The 21,982-nt window shown below is 44.9% G+C and overlaps 1 protein-coding gene across 3 annotated transcripts in view; it reads left to right on the top strand.

Annotated features, from left to right (window-relative positions):
- LOC141073822 (major histocompatibility complex class I-related gene protein-like) overlaps nt 1-21,982 on the top strand; it is a 102,804-nt gene that overhangs the window by 73,619 nt on the left and 7,203 nt on the right. For all 3 annotated transcript variants that reach the window (XM_073561280.1, XM_073561277.1, XM_073561281.1), the window contains 4 exons: nt 12,403-12,672; nt 12,966-13,064; nt 16,230-16,256; nt 21,757-21,796. In XM_073561280.1, coding sequence (XP_073417381.1) covers nt 12,403-12,672; nt 12,966-13,064; nt 16,230-16,256; nt 21,757-21,794 — 434 coding nt within the window. In that variant the 3' untranslated portion in view covers nt 21,795-21,796. The remainder of the gene's footprint in view (nt 1-12,402; nt 12,673-12,965; nt 13,065-16,229; nt 16,257-21,756; nt 21,797-21,982) is intronic.

Genomic DNA, 21,982 nt, shown 5'->3' with positions numbered 1-21,982 from the left:
TGGACACTAATTGTCACCTGACTGCAAGTCTGACTGCGCTAGATGCAGCAGAATCGAATGCTAACGGATATAGAGTATATATCTATTTATTACACACATACAGTATATATATCTCCATCTCGGTGAAAAAATTTAAATAAATATTTTTTTGTATAGGTCTGGGGGCCCAAATTGAGCTTTTGCTATGGGGCCCTGTGATTTCTATGTATGTCCCTGCTTGCAGGGCAGTAATAATGAGGGTGATCTGACTTGTTTCTCAGAGCCCAAGGCTCCAGGGGTCCCACTGCCAGATTGCCCTCATCATAAGCAGCGTACTCGGCAGGGAGGGGGGCACCAGACACATTTCTTGTACAGGGGCCCCAAGCTGTCAGTGTCCGCTCCTGAGAACATATAAGAGATTACAGTACAGGTATACATAGTGACCTAAAACGGACGTTTTTCTGATGGAGTCATTCACCTTTCCCATCTTTTCCATCTATTCCAGATCGACATGACAACTTCTCCAACAAAGACTCGTCTGCAGAATTTACAACAAAGACACATCTGACTTATCACATTTTCAGCACCGTCCCCATCTATTCAGAACCTGTTCAAACTCCTCAGCCTACTCTCACCGTAAGGGTAGAGACAGACTGCCGTATAACTCATATGAGGATCATATTGTAAATCTCGTACTGTCTGTGTGCTCTCTTGACCTGAGCTTGATAGCTAGATAAAAATACATCATGCTGTCATGCTCAGGTCAGGAGAGGTGCGGGGCCAATCCGTGCAGTGCGATGTGATCATCGCACGAGTTATACAGCAGTCTGTCTCTGCCCTAATGCTGAGCCGCTGCTGCTGTATGTGTCCCTATTATTACACCTGCTGTGTGACACAAAAAAACTTGCTCCTCTTTCTGCCCCACTTAATAATGTCACCACTGTGCTCCTACATAGTAATGCTTCCTTTTTGTCCTGCAGATGGTAATATTGCCCACTAGAAAATATTAATGCCCTGTGAAAGTGCCCTAGAAACCAGTGACCACATTTTGTGCTCTAGAAAGTAATAATGCCCCAATGCACATTTGACCGTCACAATACCCTGAGTGTCCTATACCAATAATGCGTCTTAAATGCTCACATAACATTTAATAATATCCACTGAGTCACCCATTTACAGTAATAATGTCCCTTGAGTCCACCCACATGCACAGCTTCTCTATACACAGTAATAGCCTCCTTACTGTATAATGGACATGACAATGTATAATGGCCAACACAGTATCCTTCACTATTAGTGTTGAGCGATACCATCCGATATAGAGAAATATCGGATCTTATTGGATCGGCCCGATACCCAAAAAGTATCGGGTATTGCCGATTCCGATACCGGAAGTCCCATTCAAGTCAATGGGACAGAAATATCGGAATTAAAAAAAACCCTTTCTTTCCTTGTACATCCAGTTCGGGAGGGGGGAAGAGTGTGGGCGGTGCGTGGGCGGACACTGTGTGTGTCTGTGTGTGCGGGCGGGGTCTGTACGGGCCTGCTGGGGGCCTGTGCCGGCTGTCGGTGGTCTGTACGGGCCTGCCGGGGGCCTGTGCCGGCTGTCGGTCTGTACGGGCCTGCCGGGGGCCTGTGTCGGGGGCCTGTGTCGGCTGTCGGGGGTCTGTACGGGCCTGCCGGGGGCCTGTGCCGGCTGCCGGTGGTCTGTACGGGCCTGCCGGGGGTCTGTGCCGGCTGTCGAAGGTCTGTACGGGCCTGCTGGGGGCCTGTGCCGGCTGCCGGTGGTCTGTGCGGGCCTGCCGGGGGTCTTGTGTGTGTGTGTGTAGGCATCGTCCGATGGGACTACAAGTCCCATCGGGCTATGCCTGCTACAATGACAGTGATTGACACATTAGCCAATGATGGGACAGTAGTAGACCCATCATCCGGCTAATGTGTTGAATGTAAAAAAAAAAAAAATATATATATATATATATATATATACATACTACATATATACAACATTCATACAACATACATACATACATACATACTACATGCATGCTTCATATATACTACATTCATACAACATACATACATACTACATACTTCATATATACTACATTCATACAACATACATACATACTACATATATACAACATTCATACAACATACATACATACTACATACGTACTTCATATATACTACATTCATACAACATACATACATACTACATATATACTACATTCATACTACATACATACTACATATATATAACATTCATGCAACATGCATACATACTACATACATGTTTCATATATACTACATTCATACAACATACATACTACATATATACTACATTCATACAACATACATACATACTACATATATAATACATTCATACAACATATATACATTCTACATACATACTTAATATATACTACATTCATACAACATACATACATGCATACTACATATATACAACATTCATACAACATACTACATACATACTTAATATATACTACATTCATACACACATGCATACTACATACATATTACATACAACATACATACAACATGCTACAAACATACATACTACATACATACTACATACATACATCACATTCATACAATACATACATGCTACATATATACTACATTAAAACAACATACATACATAGTACATACTACGTACATACAACATGCTACAGACATACAACATACATACTACATACAATACATTCATACAATACATACATATAGACATACAGTACATATAACAGAGTACATACTCACCATTACTTGTCACTTTATTCCCCGAAGCCAGTGTCAATCTGTAAAAAATATTAAAATATCAAACAACCGATATACTCCCTGATCTGCAGGAATCTGTGAGAGAAAGTTCCCACGCAGCTTTTGCCATAAAGTGAGACTAGGGACTATTTTTTTACAGTGGCGGAGGAATACAGTGCGGAAGGATACCAACCTCCCATCATTGCATTCCTGGGGCCACTAGAGAGCTGTTCTCCACTGGAAATCGTCGTGGGACCCAAGTGGATTTCTGCGGATCGGGGAGTATATAGCTTGTTTGTTATTTTCTAATTTTTTTCATAGATGACGCTGGCTTCGGGGAACAAAGTGACAAGTAATGGTGAGTATGTACTCTGTTATATGTACTGTGTCTATATGTATGTATTGTATGAATGTATGAATGTATTGTATGCAGTATGTATGTTGTATGTATGTTGTATGTCTGTAGCATGTATGTATGTAGTATGTACTATGTATGTATGTTGTATGAATGTAGAATGTATGTATTGTATGAATGTATGAATGTATTGTATGTAGTATGTATGTTGTATGTAGTATGTATGTTGTATGTCTGCAGCATGTTGTATGTATGTAGTAAGTATGTACAGTATGTATGTATGTTGTATGAATGTAGTATATATGTAGTATGTATGTTTTATGAATGTAGTATGTATGTAGTATGTATGTATGTTGTATGAATGTAGTATATATGTAGTATGTATGTAGTATATATGTATGTTGTATGAATGTAGTATATATGTAGCATGTATGCAGTATGTATGTTGTATGAATGTAGTATGTATGTAGTATGTATGTATGTTGTATGAATGTAGTATATATGTAGCATGTATGTAGTATGTTGTATGAATGTAGTATGTATGTAGTATGTATGTTGTATGAATGTAGTATATATGTAGTATGTATGTAGTATGTATTATTATTATTATTATTTATTGTTATAGCGCCATTTATTCCATGGCGCTTTACAGGTAAGGAGGGGTATACCATAAAAACAAGTACAATAATCTTAAACAATACAAATCATAACTGGTACAGGAGGAGAGAGGACCCTGCCCGCGAGGGCTCACAATCTACAAGGGATGGGTGATAATACAGTAGGCGAGGGTAGAGCTGGTCGTGCAGCGGTTTGGTCGATCGGTGGTTACTGTAGGTTGTAGGCTTGTTGGAAGAGGTGGGTCTTCAGGCTCTTTTTGAAGGTTTCGATGGTAGGTGAGAGTCTGATATGTTGTGGTAGAGAGTTCCAGAGTAGGGGTGATGCGCGAGAGAAATCTTGTATGCGATTGTGGGAAGAGGAGATAAGAGGGGAGTAGAGAAGGAGATCTTGTGAGGATCGGAGGTTGCGTGCAGGAAAGTACCGGGAGACGAGGTCACAGATGTATGGAGGAGACAGGTTGTGGATGGCTTTGTATGTCATGGTTAGGGTTTTGTAATGGAGTCTCTGGGCAATTGGGAGCCAGTGAAGGGATTGACAGAGGGGAGAAGCTGGGGAATAGCGGGGGGACAGGTGGATTAGTCGGGCAGCAGAGTTTAGAATAGATTGAAGGGGTGCGAGAGTGTTTGAGGGGAGGCCACAGAGCAGGAGGTTGCAGTAGTCAAGGCGAGAGATGATGAGGGCATGGACTAGGGTTTTTGCAGATTCTTGGGTGAGGAATGAACGGATTCATGAAATATTTTTGAGTTGAAGTCGGCAGGAAGTGGAAAGGGCTTGGATATGTGGCTTGAAGGAGAGATTAGCGTCAAGGATTACTCCGAGGCAGCGAGCTTGTGGGACTGGGGAGAGTGGGCAGTCATTTACTGTAATTGATAGGTTCGTAGGGGGGGTCACGTGAGATGGGGGAAAGATGATGAATTCTGTTTTGTCCATGTTGAGTTTCAGAAATCTAGCGGAGAAGAAGGATGAAATAGTGGACAGACATTGAGGGATTCTGGTTAGTAGGGAGGTGATATCTGGTCCAGAGATGTAGATCTGTGTGTCATCAGCGTAGAGATGATACTGAAAGCCATGAGATTCTATGAGCTGTCCCAGGCCAAAGGTGTAAATAGAGAACAGCAGGGGCCCAAGGACTGAACCTTGTGGGACTCCGACAGATAGGGGGCGAGGTGAGGAGGTGGTGTGTGAGTGGGAGACGCTGAATGTCCGGTCTGTTAGGTATGATGAGATCCAGGATAGGGCCAAGTCTGTGATGCCGAGGGATGAGAGGGTCTGTAATAATAGGGAATGGTCCACTGTGTCAAAGGCAGCCGACAGGTCCAGGAGGAGGAGGACAGAGTAGTGTCGCTTGCTCTTGGCGGTTAAGAGGTCATTGGTGACCTTAGTAAGGGCAGTTTCAGTGGAGTGGTGTGACCGGAAGCCAGATTGTAAGCGGTCGAAGAGGGAGCAAGAAGAGAGATGGGAGGACAGTTCAAGGTAGACGTGTTGTTCCAGTAGCTTGGAGGCGTAGGGGAGAAGTGATATAGGGCGATAGCTAGATACAGAGGATGGGTCAAGAGAGGGCTTTTTGAGGATAGGTGTGATGGAGGCATGTTTAAAGCTTGAGGGGAAAACACCAGTTGTAAGTGATAGGTTGAAGAGATGGGTTAGGGTTGGGATGAAGACTGTGGTGAGGTTTGGTATGAAGTGGGATGGGATCGGGTCGAGTGCACAGGTGGTGAGATGTGATCTTGAGAGTAGAGTGGAGAGTCGATCTTCTGTAATGGTGGAGAAGTTGGTTTTGAAGGTGGAGGGCTGGGAAGTCGGGAGGAAGGGTTCTGGGGGTTGTTGACCAAAACTTTCTCTGATGTTATCAATCTTCTGCTTGAAAAATGAGGCAAAGTCTTCAGCTGAGATGAGTGGGGAGGGAGGAGGTGCTGGGGGGCGGAGGAGAGAATTGAAGGTGTTGAATAACTGTTTAGGGTTGTGAGACAGGGAGGATATGAGAGATGAGAAGTAGGTTTGTTTAGCTGTGGCGAGTGTGGTCTTGAAAGTAGTGAGGGACTGTTTGAATGCGATGAAGTGCTCGTTGGAGTGGGATCTTTTCCATCTGCGCTCAGCAGCCCTGGAAGCTCGCCTCAGCTCTTTGGTCAGGCTGGTGTGCCAGGGCTGTCTGTTGATTTTGCGAGCCTTGGTATTTGTAAGTGGGGCAGCGGATTCCAAAGCTACAGCTATTGTGGTGTTATATAGAGCGGCAGCGTCATCCGCCTTGTGTAAGGAACTTATATCTGTGAGAGGGAGAAGGGATTCAGAGAATGAGTGTAGGTCAAGGTGTTTAAGATTTCTGCGAGGGTGTGAAAGTTTGTCGGGTGGGGATTGTAGACATGGAGTGAAGAGGGAAGAGAATGTGAGAAGGTTGTGGTCAGAGAGAGGAAGAGGTGAGTTAGAGAGGTTAGATAGGGAGCAGAGGCGGGTGAAGATGAGGTCCAGTGTGTGGCCATCTTTGTGGGTGGCTGTAGAAGACCATTGAGTGAGGCCGAAGGAGGAAGTGAGAGATAGGAGTTTAGTGGCAGCTGAGAGGGAAGTGTCAATGGGGATGTTGAAGTCGCCCATGATGATAGTAGGGATGTCCGCGGAAAGGAAATGAAGTAACCAGGTGGTGAAGTGGTCAAAGAAGGTGGTGGCTGGCCCTGGGGGGCGGTAGATGACAGCCAGTTGGAGGTTGGAGGGGGAGTAGATGCGCACAGAGTGCACCTCAAAGGAAGGGAGGGTAACAGAGGATGGCAGTGGGATTGGGGTGAAGGAGCAGGTATCTGACAGGAGAAAACCAACTCCTCCGCCATGTTTGCTGCTGGGGCGGGGGGTGTGAGAAAGGTGGAAGCCACCATATGAAAGTGCAGCAGGAGAGGCTGTGTCAGAAGGGGTGAGCCAGGTTTCGGTGATGGCAAGGAAGGAAAGTTTGGTAGTAACAAAAAGATCATGGATGTAGGAAAGCTTGTTGCAGACAGAGCGAGCGTTCCACAGAGCTCCTGTTAGTGGGACTGGGGAAGCGGGGGCTGGGTGAATAGGTATAAGGTTGGAGAGGTTACGGAAGGTTGTGATAGAGCGTGGATGGGAGGTAGAAATGACTGTGGGAATGTGGTGAGGAGGACCAGGATTTGGGGAGATATCACCAGCAGTGAGAAGAAGCAGAGAAAGTGTTAGCAGGTGGGAGCAGGAGAGGGAATGAGGGGGCTGTCTGTGTTTGGAGACAGAGGATTGTATGGTAAGGAACAGTTTTGAGGCGGAGGTGAGGTGGATGGGGAGGATTGAAGAAGAGATGAACAGTTCCTTACTAGGAGTAGGGATTAGGGGAATTAGCAGAAAGTGAAGGATTATAGGAGTGAAAACAAACAGAAACATTGTTTACAGTGACTGTGTACAGTTACCTTCAGTTCCTTTCTGGTTCAATTCTGGTTTTAATTCTTAAATTAATCTTCACACTTCTAGAACACACTTATAGAAATCACACTGCAGACTGAAGTCTTTATGTATGTATGTATGTTGTATGAATGTAGTATGTATGTAGTATATATGTATGTTGTATGAATGTAGTGTTAGGAATCTGGGTTCTATAATGCCTATGTGGGAATCCAGATTCACACACTTGTCTCCAGAGGTCCTTTGTTCCAGCTTCTGAGCATGCTCACGGGACTAGCTCTCATTGGAGTTCAGGAGTCAGGTGCTCAGGTCCTGCTCCTGATTTGATTGGTTATGCTCAGGGCTCTGGAGATTTCCGGCAGGTCCCGTACGCTATAAAAAGTGCGCATGGCCACTATGCCATGCGCTAGTATTTTTCATACTGCTGCTGTATGTATGGTGATGGATGCTTGGACTGGTGACTGACTTATTATGAAACCCCTTCCCTCTGATATTACGATTGTGTGAGTCATTGGGCAGCCGCCAGTAGCAGCGCTAGCGTCAGCGCGCTCCAGCTATACTTTCCTGCAGCTAGCGTCCTGCATCGCGCCAGCGAGTTTGCGGTGTCTCCTCTGTGGCTCCGTGCACACCGCGCTGCGGTTGCAGTCTGTCGGACGTTCGCAGTTGCAACGTTCCGCATCTTTTGTTACAGTAGGTCTAGACGGAGTAGTCCTGCGGTTTAAGGCTACTCCTGTGACCTTAAATACCGTATCTGTGTTGCTGTCAGTCTGTGACATAGAACAGACTCAGCGTTATTGTATACTCTGTGCTTGCAGCTCTGTGTGTGAACAGAGCTTGCCTCAGTGCATATTGGGTGCAGTTATACCCAGTGCACACTACCGCCGTAGTGCTCTGCCTCTGTTAGCAGCGGTCTTTCCATCTGCCGCACGGTGGACCCCAGGCGGCGAACGCGCTTATTTATATTTTTTTAAGCGTGTTCCGCCGCCGTAACATGTAGTATGTATGTAGTATGTATGTTGTATGAATGTAGTATGTAAGTAGTATGTATGTTGTATGACTGTAGTATATATGTAGTATATATGTATGTTGTATGAATGTAGTATATATGTAGAATGTATGGTGTTTTTTTTTTTCTTTTTTTACATTCAACACATTAGCTGGATGATGGAACTACTGCTGTCCCATCATTGGCTAATGTATCAATCACTGTCATTGTAGCAGGCATAGCCCGATGGGACTTGTAGTCCCATCGGATGATGCCTGCACACACACAAGGCCCCCGGCAGGCCCGTACAGACCCCCGGCAGCCGGCACAGGCCCCCGGCAGGCCCGTACAGACCCCCGACAGCCGGCACAGGCCCCCGGCAGGCCCGTATAGACCCCCCCGCAGTCGGCACAGACCGTGCATCATGATGCGCTCAGACCGCGCATCATGATGACATCATTTCAGCAGCCAATCACAGCCACAGCAGTGGCTCATAGCATTATGGGAGCTTCCGATTCCGGTATCCGATATTGAAAAAATATCGGTACTCGGTATCGGAATTCCGATACAGCGAATATCGGCCGATACCCGATATTTGCAGTATCGGAATGCTCAACACTATTCACTATATGATGCCCCCCACTGTAGCTCATACACTATAATGGCTCCCACAGTAGTCCCCACAGTAGTCCCCCACACCAGACTCTACACTACAGTGGGGGAAATAAGTATTTGATCCCTTGCTGATTTTGTAAGTTTACCCACTGACAAAGACATGAACAGTCTATAATTTTAAGGGTCGGTTAATTTTAACATTGAGAGATAGAACATCAAAAATAAAATCCAGAAAATCACATTGTATAAATTATATAAATTTATTTGCATTATACTTGTGTAGAAGCCGACCAGAGTATAAGCCGACCCCCCTAATTTTGCCACAAAAAACTGGGAAAACGTATTGACTCGCGTATAAGCCTAGGGTGGAAAATGCAGCAGCTACAGGTAAATTTCAAAAATAAAAATAGATACCAATAAAAGTAAAATTAATTGAGACATCAGTAGGTTAAATGTTTTTGAATATCCATAATGAATCAGGAGCCCCATATAATGCTCCATACAGTTCATGATGGCCCCATAAGATACTCCATACAAAATACGCCCCATATAATGCTGCGCGAAGGTTAATAATGGCCCCATAAGATGCTCCATAGAATAATATGCCCTATATGCTGCCTCATAAGATGCTCCATAGATTATGCCCCATAAGATGCTCCATAGATTATGCCCCCATAAGATGCACCATACATTATGCCCCATAAGATGCTCCATACATTATGCCCCATATGCTGCCCCATAAGATGCTCCATAGATTATGCCTCATATGCTGCTGCTGCAAATAAAAAAAAATGATATATTCACCTCTCGTCGCTGGGGGCCAGGTGCCGGTGTCCTGAGCAGGCGGGGACACCGGCGCGCTATGGGGGACAGGTGTCGATATCACCACTGGCTCAAGACCCGGCACTGTCCTCCAAGTCACACTTCACTATTAGTACTGGGCAAACCGTGGGTGGTCGGGTTTGGCAGAACAACTAAAATTAAATTTGGTTCAGGTTGCGGCTGCAGACTGATTTTTTTAGGCTGAGGGGGGCCAATATTGAAGGCCCCTTACTAGTCTGAGAATACCAACCCCCAGCTGTTTGCTTTAACTTGGTTGGTTGTCAAAAATGAGGGGATCCCACACCAGTTTTTAAAATTATTTATTTAAATAATTTTTAAAAAAATGCGTGGAATCCCTCTATTCTTGATAGCCATGATAAAGCTGATGGCTGAGGGTTGCAGCCCTCAGCTGTCAGTTTTGCCTGTGCTGGTTATCAAAAATAGAAGAGATCCCACATCATTTTTTTATTTATCTATAGCACAGGCGCCAGCTGATGAATACTCCTGTCAGTGGCACCTATTCTGTTATCAGCAACAGTAGGTGTAGGCTGATGGGCATAGTACTCCCTCATCAGCTGACATCTGTGACCGGAGGTATCCTTTTTACCGCCGGTTACAGCTGTTGACTCACTGTGTCATCTGACAGCATGGGAGCCGCAGCTGTCTGAACAGCGGTATTGATCTTACAGCCGATCAGAGCTGCCGATGTTTCTTGTGTTCTCATGCAGATGACAGCATGGTAAACAGCCAATGTTCAAGATGCCAAACCTGAATAGTAACATGAACGTCCTAGAGAAGTCAGTGTTCGGAGTCCGTGCCCGAACAGTAGGTGTTTGGTACAGTCCCTGAACTTTACTGTTTGGGTTCGCCCATCTCTACTCATCTGTGACCTTGACCAAATTCCAAACCATTCTATGGCCAAACTCTGCTTATTCCAGCCTAAACCCATATCTTCGGCTAATATTAAAGGGGCTATCCAGGACTTGTATTATTTTTGTGTATTGGGTTAAGAAATAACAGGGACTAAGTTGCCTGTTCTGCATGGCGTCAATCTATGCCAGCAAAAGCAATGACTCGGTCATCAACAGAGGCAGCAACTTACCTTCTGGTCTGATCTGTCAATGGGGCATCACTGCCAACAAAAACTGATTAACTGCCTGATCCCTGCAGTTAGACAGTGGGGAACTGGCTGTCAATCAGCATGACATCAGCAGTAATGCCCCATTGACAGAGCAGAAATAAACAATCTGCTTTCTCAACTTGATGTCAGCTGAAGCAGGAGAATAGCCAGCAGGAGTGGTCCATGACTGCTCTGAGCTGGCAGAGATCATCGTTGATCAGAACAATCGGGTAGTTAGCGACTACCTGTCTTTTAGTTCTTAGCCCCATATTCAATATGCAAAAATAATAAAAGTCCCAGATAATGTCTTTAAGTACTTCCTCCCTTCCTTGTTATTTTAGGGTTCTAACTGTCAAAAATATCTCTAACGTTCAGGAGGACAGTGTCTATAATACAGAGGCAGTAGTTGCGACCAACAGGTTCATAAGTCCCCTATAACATTAGACTTATGCTATCTGCACCCACTTATATTGACTGGTTCAGCCTACTGTGTAATGTGGATGGGGATCCCAGACAATTGATTGTCGGGGCAGTGGCGTAACTAGAGTCGAGTGGGTTCTTAGTGCAAAATTTGTACTTGTTGGTCAGATGTTTTAATCCTTGTAGTGTTCTAAATCCCATAAAGACATATGTGTTGCCCTTTCCCCCCATAATGTAATAATGTCCTAAAACCTGTACTAATGTCACTCATCCTGGGCCACCTCCTTGTATAGTGTCCTCCATCCTGGGCCCCCTACTGGTATAATGTCCTCCATTCTGGGCCCATTCCGGTAATAATGTCCCCTTCTGTGCCTCTTGCAGTGATAATGTCAAATAATGTTCCAGTTCCTGGGCCCATCCTGTAATAATGCTCCTCACTCTGCTGCTGTTCTCTAACACATTAAAAAAAAAGTCCTCTTACCTTCATCCACTCGCACGACACGCGGCATCACCTTCTATAGCTGGCACAGAGGATGGCAGCTGACTTCCACAAGCCTACTATGGGCATTGCATGACATCACTGCTATGCGTCGCCTCTGACTAGCATGCCAACGACAGCTGCTGGCCTCTGATTGGCCGGCGGCAGGTAATGCAGTGCTGGGACCCAGCAGATCTCTGCCCCACAGTACATTTCAGCTGTATATGCTTTCTCAGTGGGTCTCCCTCTGCGCCCGCAATTCTTATGCAACTGGGTTGGGGGAGTTAAAAATCTGTCATGTCTGATTATGGACTGCGAATCCTTTTGTTCTCTCTACAATGAGATGCCAAAAGACACAAAACTTTGGAGCCACCTCAACTTGAGTCATATTTTTGCAACTTTTCAAAGTTTTTACACCAGAATCCTGCATTCCAGATGAATCCAGCTCATACCTTCCGTGTCAATAAATTGTGCTATGTTCTCTCAGTTATGAATACTGAGGCTTTAATTTAACCCCAATTTTTCTGAATCATCCTGTATATGAAGGGGCAGTCTGTCTGGCTCATTTTATTAGCTACGCAAATCCCCTGTCTATCTTGGCTGACATAAAGACATTATAATGGATCTACTAATGTCAGCCAACTAACCTCTTTCATTTAAATCATCCATACAGGGAGGAGAATGAAGCTCTCTCTTTTGTTAAAGCAAATGCAGAGGTAGAGGTTGACAGCAGGACAACAGTGGAACTGTGATCTTGAAAAATCCTTACCCCACATCAATATATATAATGTTATCTGCAGTCATACGTAACTTTTTTCTATTTCTTGTTTCTCTCTCAGTTCGGCCCCAGGTGAAGGTGTCTGGTCAGGAGAAAGGAGACACCATAAAGCTTCACTGCCAGGTGTACGGATTTCACCCCCGACCTGTGGATGTGAAATGGATGAATGGGGAAGACGAGGTTCACTCATATGAGACCACAAACGTCCTCCCCAATCCTGACGGCACCTATCAGATCAGGGTCAGTGTGGAAGTGACCCCAAAAGATGGCGACAGCTACTCCTGTTATGTGGATCACAGCAGCCTTGAGGAACCGCTACTCACAAAATGGGGTGAGTGCGAACTACGTAGTCTGTATGTCGAAAGGAAAACATAGTATAGATACCTTCCTCTTTATGTTAAATAGGGTTTTCGCTTTTTTCACAGAAATAAAAACAATAGCCATTTTAGTTTTATTGTTTATCTACTTCAAGATATAATATTTTCTTTTATTGCTGCAGCCATTTTTGTAAAGCTGATAAAAGGAAGTGCAGAAATATTGGTTGTTATCCATTAAACAACTTCTCTAAAACAGATCATTTTACCTCTTTACATCATAGATTATATCTCTTGTTTTACCTTTTAGAATCACCACGACCTTTCCTCCCGGCTGTGATCATCAGTGCGGTGGTCTCTATCATTCTTATTTTCGCATTTATCATTGCTGGAGTCATAATATACAGAAGTAAGTGTCAGGAATAAAGGGCTCAGTGCAGCTGGACCACCTCAAAATGGGTCATCAGTGTACACCCAGCAAAGACCAGTTTTCTAAAAATGACCAGCTCGAGTTATTGTAGTGATCTCACTATGCAATCTTCAGTTGTCATGTATTGTATGTGCACCTGAGGTCCTATGGTTCATGAGTGGATGTTCCCAAACTAAAAAGGAGAGGGAAATCGGAGACAGATTTATTATTAAGTTCAAAATACTAACACTGTCCTACAAAGCCATCCATAACCTTTCTCCTCCATACATCTCCGAACTAATCTCCTGTTATCTTCCCTCATGTAATCTCTGGTCCTCCCAAGACCTCCTTCTCTCCTCCACACTTATTCATTCCTCACCCAACCGCCTCCAAGACTTCTCCCGAATATCCCCCATCCTCTGGAATTTTGTGCCCCAACAAGTCCGATTATCCACCACATTTGGATTCTTCAGATGGAACCTGAAAACCCACCTCTTCAAGAAAGCTTACAACGTGCAATGACCACGTTGCCACCACAACACCACCAGACCTACTGTAAACTCCAAACCTACCGTCTCCTTCCCCATCATCTTGTAGAATGTAAATCCGCAAGGGCAGGATCCTCTTCCCTCTGAAACAAAGAAAATAAATGAACCAGCTCACCCACAGCGGCATACGGCTTGCTGAAGCACGGAACTTGTGCGGTCACTAGTGTTGAGTATTCCGATACGGCAAATATCGGGTATCGGCCGATATTCGCTGTATCAGAATTCCGATACCGAGTGCCGATATTTTTTCAATATCGGATACCGGAATCGGAAGTTCCCATAATGCAATGAGCCACTGTTCTGGCTGTGATTGGCTGCTGAAATGATGTCATCATGATGCACGGTCTGTGCGCATCATGATGCGCGGTCTGTGCCGACTGCGGGGGGTCTGTACGGGCCTGCCGGGGGCCTGTGCCGGCTGTCGGGGGTCTGTACTGGCCTGCTGGGGGCCTGTGCTGGCTGCCGGGGGTCTGTACAGGCCTGCCGATTTCCTGCACTGCATCACTGAGAGGTTACTATCGTTCACTGGTCTCACTTTATGGCAAAAGCTGCGTGGGAACTTTCTCACACAGCAATGCCAAAAGTGAGACTAGGGACTATTTTTTTTACAGTGGCGGAGGAATACAGTGCAGAAGGATACCTACCACCCGTCATTGTATTCCTGGGGCCCCTAGAGAGCGGTCACATCAGCTGATGCTACTGTTCTCCACGGGAGATCAGCGTGGGACACTCGTGGATTTCTGCGGATCAGGGAGTATATCGGTTGTTTGCTACTTTCATATTTTTTCACAGTTGACACTGTATGTCTATATGTATGTATTGTATGTATGTAGTATGTATGTAGTATGTATGTAGCATGTTGTATGTATGTAGTATGTACTATGTATGAATGTAGTATATATGTAGTATGTATGTATTGTATGAATGTGTTGTATGTTGTATGTATGTAGTATGTATGTAGTATGTATGTAGTATGTATGTTGTATGTATGTTTGAATGTAGTATGTATGTAGTATGTATGTATGAAGTATGAATGTAGTATATATGTAGTATGTATGTAGTATGTATGTATGTTGTATGAATGTAGTATATATGTAGTATGTATGTAGTATGTATGTATGCTGTATGAATGTAGTATATATGTAGTATGTATGTATGCTGTATGAATGTAGTATATACAGTATGTAGTATGTATGTATGGCGTATGAATGTAGTATATATGAAGTATGTAGTATGTATGTATGTTGTATATATGTAGTATGTATGTAGCATGTATGTAGTATGTATGTTTTTTGTTTTTTTTTACATTCAAGACATTAGCCGGATGATGGGACTACTACTGTCCCATCATTGGCTAATGTGTCAATCACTGTCATTGTAGCAGGCATCGCCCGATGGGACTTGTAGTCCCATCGGACGATGCCTGCACACACACAAGACCCCCAGCAGGCCCGCACAGACCCCCGGCAGCTGGCACAGGCCCCCGGTAGGCCCGTACAGACCCCCGACAGCCGGCACAGGCCCCCGGCAAGCCCGTACAGACCCCCGGCAGCAGGCACAGGCCCCCGGCAGGCCCGTACAGACCCCCGACAGCCGGCACAGGCCCCTGGCAGCCCCTTCAGACCCCCGACAGCCGGCACAGGCCCCCGACAGGCCCGTACAGACCCCCGACAGCCGGCACAGGCCCCGGCAGGCCCGAACAGACCCCCGGCAGGCCCGCACAGACCTCGCCCGCACACACAGACACGCACAGTGTCCGCCCACGCACCGCCCACACTCTTCCCCCCTCCCGAACAGGATGTACAAGGAAAGAAAGTTTTTTTTTTAAATTCCGATATTTCTGTCCCATTGACTTGAATGGGACTTCCGGTATCGGAATCGGCGATACCCGATACTTTTTGGGTATCGGTCCGATCCAATCCGATCCGATATTTCTCTATATTGGATGGTATCGCTCAACACTAGCGGTCACACGTGTAGTACTGATGAGAAAAAGGAGATGTGCTTCAACTAGTTTGATAACGGACACCTCGAGCGCTTGAAATGTGTAACTATATCTTGCCATGTGAACTTTGCCATTGCCATAGTTTTTTAAGAAGCATTTTCTAATACATTTTTGGATTCAAAGATGCTGGAACACATCTGCTTTTTCTCCTTTTCCCTCTATACCAGTCTATCATTGTTAGCGTGTCTACTGAAAGTGATATTTGTATTTTGTAGGTAACCCCTTCTCATGTACAGCACCATGGAATCAATGGTGCTATATTAATAATAATAATAATAATGTGGAAAGTCCAGACACAAAAGGGAAGATAATGCGGTACTTTCCACTGGTGAAAAGATTTCAGTTTCTTCATTGCAAAATTTCAGTCATATGAAATATATCCCATAACAGTGCATGAGTGATGATTAATGAGTGATGATGAATTCCATATGGAAAACTGAAATATAAAGTAAAGGAACGTTGGTATAATAAAAAAAAACATTAAATCTCGAAAAAGGTCCTACTTATAAATCAGATTTATTAGGAATCGGGAGCTTCGTAAACTTTTTTAGTATACAATTATTATGGATTCAGTTTTTTTGCAGCTAATCCCATCTCTTCTGCTTATTTCAGATATAAAGAATTACACCGCAGCTGGCAGTGAGTAGCTTTCAATATTTGTGATCTCAGAGGGGCCATTCAAGTATTACTGCTATTAGAATTATATCTAAAAGGTTGCATTTTGTGTATGTATTTATGGTACTTTTCAAAGAGTCCTCGCTGCTCAGTACTGTGGGAGGTGGGTTTAGCAGTTGTAGGACTGCAGGATAGATGGATCTAGATTTATATACATATACAGAATGGCTAAATCGCTTCCCTACAGCACCGCCGCACTGGGACACATCATTCCCTCTGCTTCACAACCAGCATCTAATTCTGCACTAGCACAAGTGTAAACGGTGAGTGGGGAGATTACTGCGTGTTGTGCATCTATTTGCTATTTGATAACCTTTTTCAGTGTGTATATATATATATATATATATATATATATATATATAAGGCTAGTTTCACATTAGCGTTTTTTTGCGCAGTGCATCGTGCGCATAAAAAACGCAAAGAAAAACGCAAAACAAACGCGCGTTTTTTTAACGTCATGCGCACGCTGATGCGTCAAAAAAAGCAGCGTTGCTTGCGTTTTACATGCGTTTTTGCATGCGTTTGCATTTTTTTATGCACATGCGTTTTTAGGTGTGACATTTTTTCCATTGTCTAGAGAACATTCTAGACTTGTTTCACTCAAAAACGCATGCACAAAAAAACGCAACCGTGCGCAAGACCATGCGCACGCATGCGTTCCCATAGACTTCAATGTGTTGTTTTTGCGCATTCCGTGCGCAAGCGTGCGCATGCGTTTTTTTGCCGAGACAGGGCGCACCAAAAAATGCAACATGTTGCGTCTGGCGCGCCTGGCGCAAAAGACAAAAAAACGCATGCGCACGAAAACGCAAGTGTGCGCAAGAACATGCGCACGTCATGTTAAACATAGGTGCGCAGTGCGCATGCGCACGGGTGCGCACGATGCGCTGCACACAAAAGCGCTAATGTGAAACCAGCCTAATCATAAGTATGATGGAATGTAGACTAAAACAATAATTTACTCACTAATCTACATTCTCAAGCTTGACAACCTGTTACATGCAAAACTGATTTGTAGCACATCTGGATGAAAACTCAGTTTTTGTCAAAAGAAAATAATATTGTACAGTGCAGCAAAATTCAGGATGTAACAACTACAAAACTTGCCAAAGCTAATGTAACGAATTGAGCTCATGTAAGGAAAAGTGCCAAATACCCACTTGTGGCCGGACGGCAAACTCTCTCTCCAACAAGACACCAACAGACATTATATCTTGAATTAATTTACATGTCTTCCAATGTGGAGGCAATGTGTTACAGAAATTCAGAAGAAAACAACAATTGCATTTGACAGTTTACTTCAACCAACCGTAATATGCTTGGCATCCAGGGCTGCATCACACCTGTACTGCCACCTGCACCACGACTTGCACCATTACCTGCACCACTACTTGCACTATTACCTACACCACTACTTGCACCATTACCTGCTCAACTACCTGAAGCATTACTTGCACCTCTACCTGCATCACTACCTACACCACTGCCTGCACCATGAGCTGCACCACTATCTGAAGCATTACCTGCACCACTACCTTAAAGGAAAGGTGCCGCAATTTTATATAATTTGCAAAAAAAGAGTAAGTAACAAAACATGTTAAAGCAAATGTTGTACTAACCAGGATTTATGGTTTGTTTGTAATAATGTTTTAATGTAGCCACTGGGCGCTGCCATCTTGATTTGCAGATCTGTGGAGGACTCATACAGTCTGCAAATATGGCCGTCCCTGGACATAGGAGACTGCGGTCGGCTCCCGACCCACCATGCAGCCTCATTAGCAGAGAACTGGGCACGCCCCTGTGGGCTGCACCATTCACTGCTGTAGGTGTGGCTGGGCGCCATTTTACTGTAGCCCAGTGCTATCTGCTGAGCTCCACTTTCTGCACCGTGCTTCCTGCTCCAGCTCCACTGTCCTCCTGCTCTGTCTCCACCTCCTCACTCACACACAGCCCCAGTGATCTCCGGTAATCTGACACCTTTGCTTTTATGAGAGATTTTATGGCTGTCTGAGGAGGACAGTGACATATACAGCCCATAGTCTAGTGTATAATTGGGGGGGGGGGGCTGGAAGTTTCACCAGTGTGGGCATATCTGTAATACTGTCTCCTGTGATACTGCCTGCTGAGCCGTATCTAATGCTCTCCTGTGTGATACTGACTGCTGAGCCGTGTATCTAATCCTCTCCTGTGTGATACTGACTGCCGAACCGTGTATCTCATCCTCTCCTGTGTGATACTGTCTGCTCAGCCGTGTCTCTAATCCTATCCTGTGTGATACTGTCTGCTGAGCCGTGTATCTAATCCTCTCCTGTGTGATACTGTCTGCTGAGCCGTGTATCTAATCCTCTCTTGTGTGATACTGTCTGCTGAGCCGTGTATCTAATCCTCTCCTGTGTGATACTGTCTGCTGAGCCGTGTATCTAATCCTCTCTTGTGTGATACTGTCTGCTGAACCGTGTATCTAATCCTCTCCTGTGTGATACTGTCTGCTGAGCCGTGTATCTATTCCTATCCTGTGTGATACTGACTGCTGAGCCGTGTATCTAATTCTCTGCCGTGTGATACTGCTCTCCTGAAATACTCTATGCTGCTGTCATCCTGCTGGTTGTATGTGTGATCTACATGGTGGTATTGGGTATGATCTATATGGCGGCATTGTGTGTGAAGTATATGGCGGTATTATTTGTGATCTGCTAAAAGGGGACCCATTCTAGGGTGGTTCTGGCTGAGCACCTGCACACGGGTCAGGGGGGTAATAGTCAGGTGCAGTCAGGGGAGGGCTGGTGAAGCAGCTGAAGAGAGGGGTCTCATTTTTTTCGTTACTGTATGGCTCCATTCCCCCCCAGCCTGCTTCCCAGCGTCACCCCGGACTGCGCCTGTCGCCTCGCTTTCACACATTGCCAGGACAGGATCTGAGGAGGGGAATGGGGTCTCTGCATGCAAAGTCTGGATCAGAACAGGCCATCAATCAGCAGAAATGTTTCCTGGATTTCTGTGCTGCTGTCTCCCTGCTCCTCCCCCATATATCTCCCTCTGTGCCCCCCATAGACCAGCGCACTGCTCTCCTGAAATACTGTGTGCTGCTGTCACTCTGCTCCCTCTACCATATATCTCTCTGTGTGCCCCCCAGAGACCAACACACTCTCCTGAAATACTCTGTGCTGCTGTCACCCTGCTCCCTCCACCATATATCTCCCTCTGTGCCCCCCATAGACCAGCACACTGCTCTCATGAAATACTCTGTGCTGCTGTCACCCTGCTCCCTCCACCATATATCTCCCTCTGTGACCTCCCCCATAGACCAGCACACTGCTCTCCTGAAATACTCTGTGCTGCTGTCACCCTGCTCCCAGAATCTTTGCTGCCTGCCATCCTCGGTGACCGAAGACCCCATTCCTCTCCTCAGATCCCGTCCTGGCGATGTGTGAAAGCGAGGTGGCAGGGGCCTGATATATGGAGGAAGGAGCAGGATGACAGCAGCACAGAGTATTTCAGGAGAGCAGTGTGCTGGTCTGTGGGGGGCACCCTATCGGTGCCAGGGATTGTACATAGAGCGCTGTGTTTTATACACATGGATGGACTGTCTTCTTGTCTGCTCCACAGAAATCCAGGAAACATTTCTGCTGATTGATGACCTGTTCTGATCCAAACTTTACATGCAAAGACAGTCAGTAACTTTGCAGGCCCCATCAAAATGGCTGCTCACTGTGTTCCTAAATGTCATCCTCTCTTTTCCCTTAGCAAGCACCCAGTAGGGGAGGAGAGGAGTGACATCACACCCATGTCAGCAGATTCTGCCCATACAGTGTCCATTTTAGGGCATGATCATGTATCAAAATCAAACATCATGGACACTGTACACCCATAATTGCTGCAGGACAGTAATGTGAGCTAGTTGTACACTAGGTTTTTGTGCCAAATTTCAGTATCTGCTCCCCCTAGTGTTAACAAGTGGAAATGCCAAACTTTTTAAAATTATTTTTCATATTTTACCAAATTAAAAACAAACGATAATATTTTTTAAGAAAATGTAAACATTAATTCTTTACATTTTTTCAATTGCTGAAAAATTTTTTTTGGGATGGCACCTTCCCTTTAAGCATTACCTGCACCACTACCTGAAGCATTACCTGCACCACTACCTGAAGTATCACCTGCACCACTACATGGTCCCTGTTACTCTCTGTCATATAGGCCCACCATAGTTCTGATTCCTCCAAGGCAGCCCTGACAGACCCCTGCACACCTCCCTTTGTCTCAGGATTGCTCCATCCTGCTTACTATCTTCTACCAAATACTATCCTGACATCAATGACTTCTTTTCTGTTGCCAACCTCTGCCTCCAAGCAGTAGTCACCATCCTATGACCAATATCACTTTATCCGGGCTGGGATGACTGGTTCTCTCCACATAAGTACCAGGTCACGTTGGGGGCATTTCTTCAGGTATTGGGTTTACTGACTCTCCCTAACTTCAATGGACCTGGTGGTGTTTGCTTTATCTGCCTCAGTAGCAGGACAGACTGGTCACCACTTGTCTCTTTCATCAGACAGGGCTCATACTGTTCCTCATCCCTCACATGAGCTCCTCTGTCGCGCCATTCACCATGTCGTAAACGCTAACCTCAATGTGTCCAACATAACATCACCCAACATGGCTGCAATATAACATTTACAAGGCATGAACCTTTGCCAAGAACACATAAAACATCTACAGGGACTGTGAGTGCTGCACTTTACACAACAACATAGTTATAGAGGAAGAAAGGCATCCTTTCCCATTACTGGACTCCCTATGGCTGCCTTCCTTCACTTTCACTATTCAATACGGAATTCGCCGTTGTCTAACATTTAACCCTTACACGGCTGACTCTCAGTAGCGACAGCTGATGTCATTTCTGTACACAGCGGCATGTTGTTCTGGTGACACGTCTGCTAGGATTATTTTTACATTAATTTCCTCAGAATTCTCGTTATTTTGTCCTGGACATCTGCAGCAAGGGCCAGTGTCTATTTTTTTGCCATCGATCATAGGTCCTTTGTTATAGTACTTTGACATCTAACAGAGTACACTGCTTATTACTTAAACCAAAAGATCTCACATGGTGCAATTTTGAGCATTCACATAAAACTACCACACACCAAAGATAAACATCTGACTGACAGAAAGGAGACAACGGCCTTCGTAATTTCTTACACTGCCGAGGTAAAATGAAAGCTGAGCTCTTATTGGTTGCTCTGGTGAAAGCTGAGCTTGGGTTACTATCTGTAACAAAGGCAAGTTTTTACTGTCAAACGGATGTGATGAACGAGGTCCAATAAGCGTCATCCTGTACAGACCACAAGGGAACAAGGGTGGTTATCACAGCCCACCCTGAACAATTAGGAAAACCTCTGTCAACAGTTATCAATGTCATTCTGCCATTTTTTTTGGTGTTATTTTGCATCTTTTCATCTTTTCACAGCTTCAGACACGTCCTCTCACTCTGATAAACCTGCATAAGTGTAAGTGTAACTGAATAAATGATTGTGACTTATTTATGGTGATCGGGGGGTCCAAATATGTGGGAGAAAATATAGATCAAAGGGAAAGGGAGAAAGATGGCACCTGGAAATCTGCGTAATTATGGAGAATAGATAAAGTACCCGCCCCCTCAGGTTTCCCTCTCTTTACAGATTTATCACTCCGTG

This window comes from Dendrobates tinctorius, unplaced genomic scaffold, assembly GCF_039654945.1.
Source record: "Dendrobates tinctorius isolate UK_male_01 unplaced genomic scaffold, ASM3965494v1 ptg000315l, whole genome shotgun sequence".
Classification (NCBI taxonomy): domain Eukaryota; kingdom Metazoa; phylum Chordata; class Amphibia; order Anura; family Dendrobatidae; genus Dendrobates; species Dendrobates tinctorius.
The sequence above is the reverse complement of the archived record's forward strand: the minus strand, read 5'-3'. Positions and strand labels throughout refer to the sequence as shown.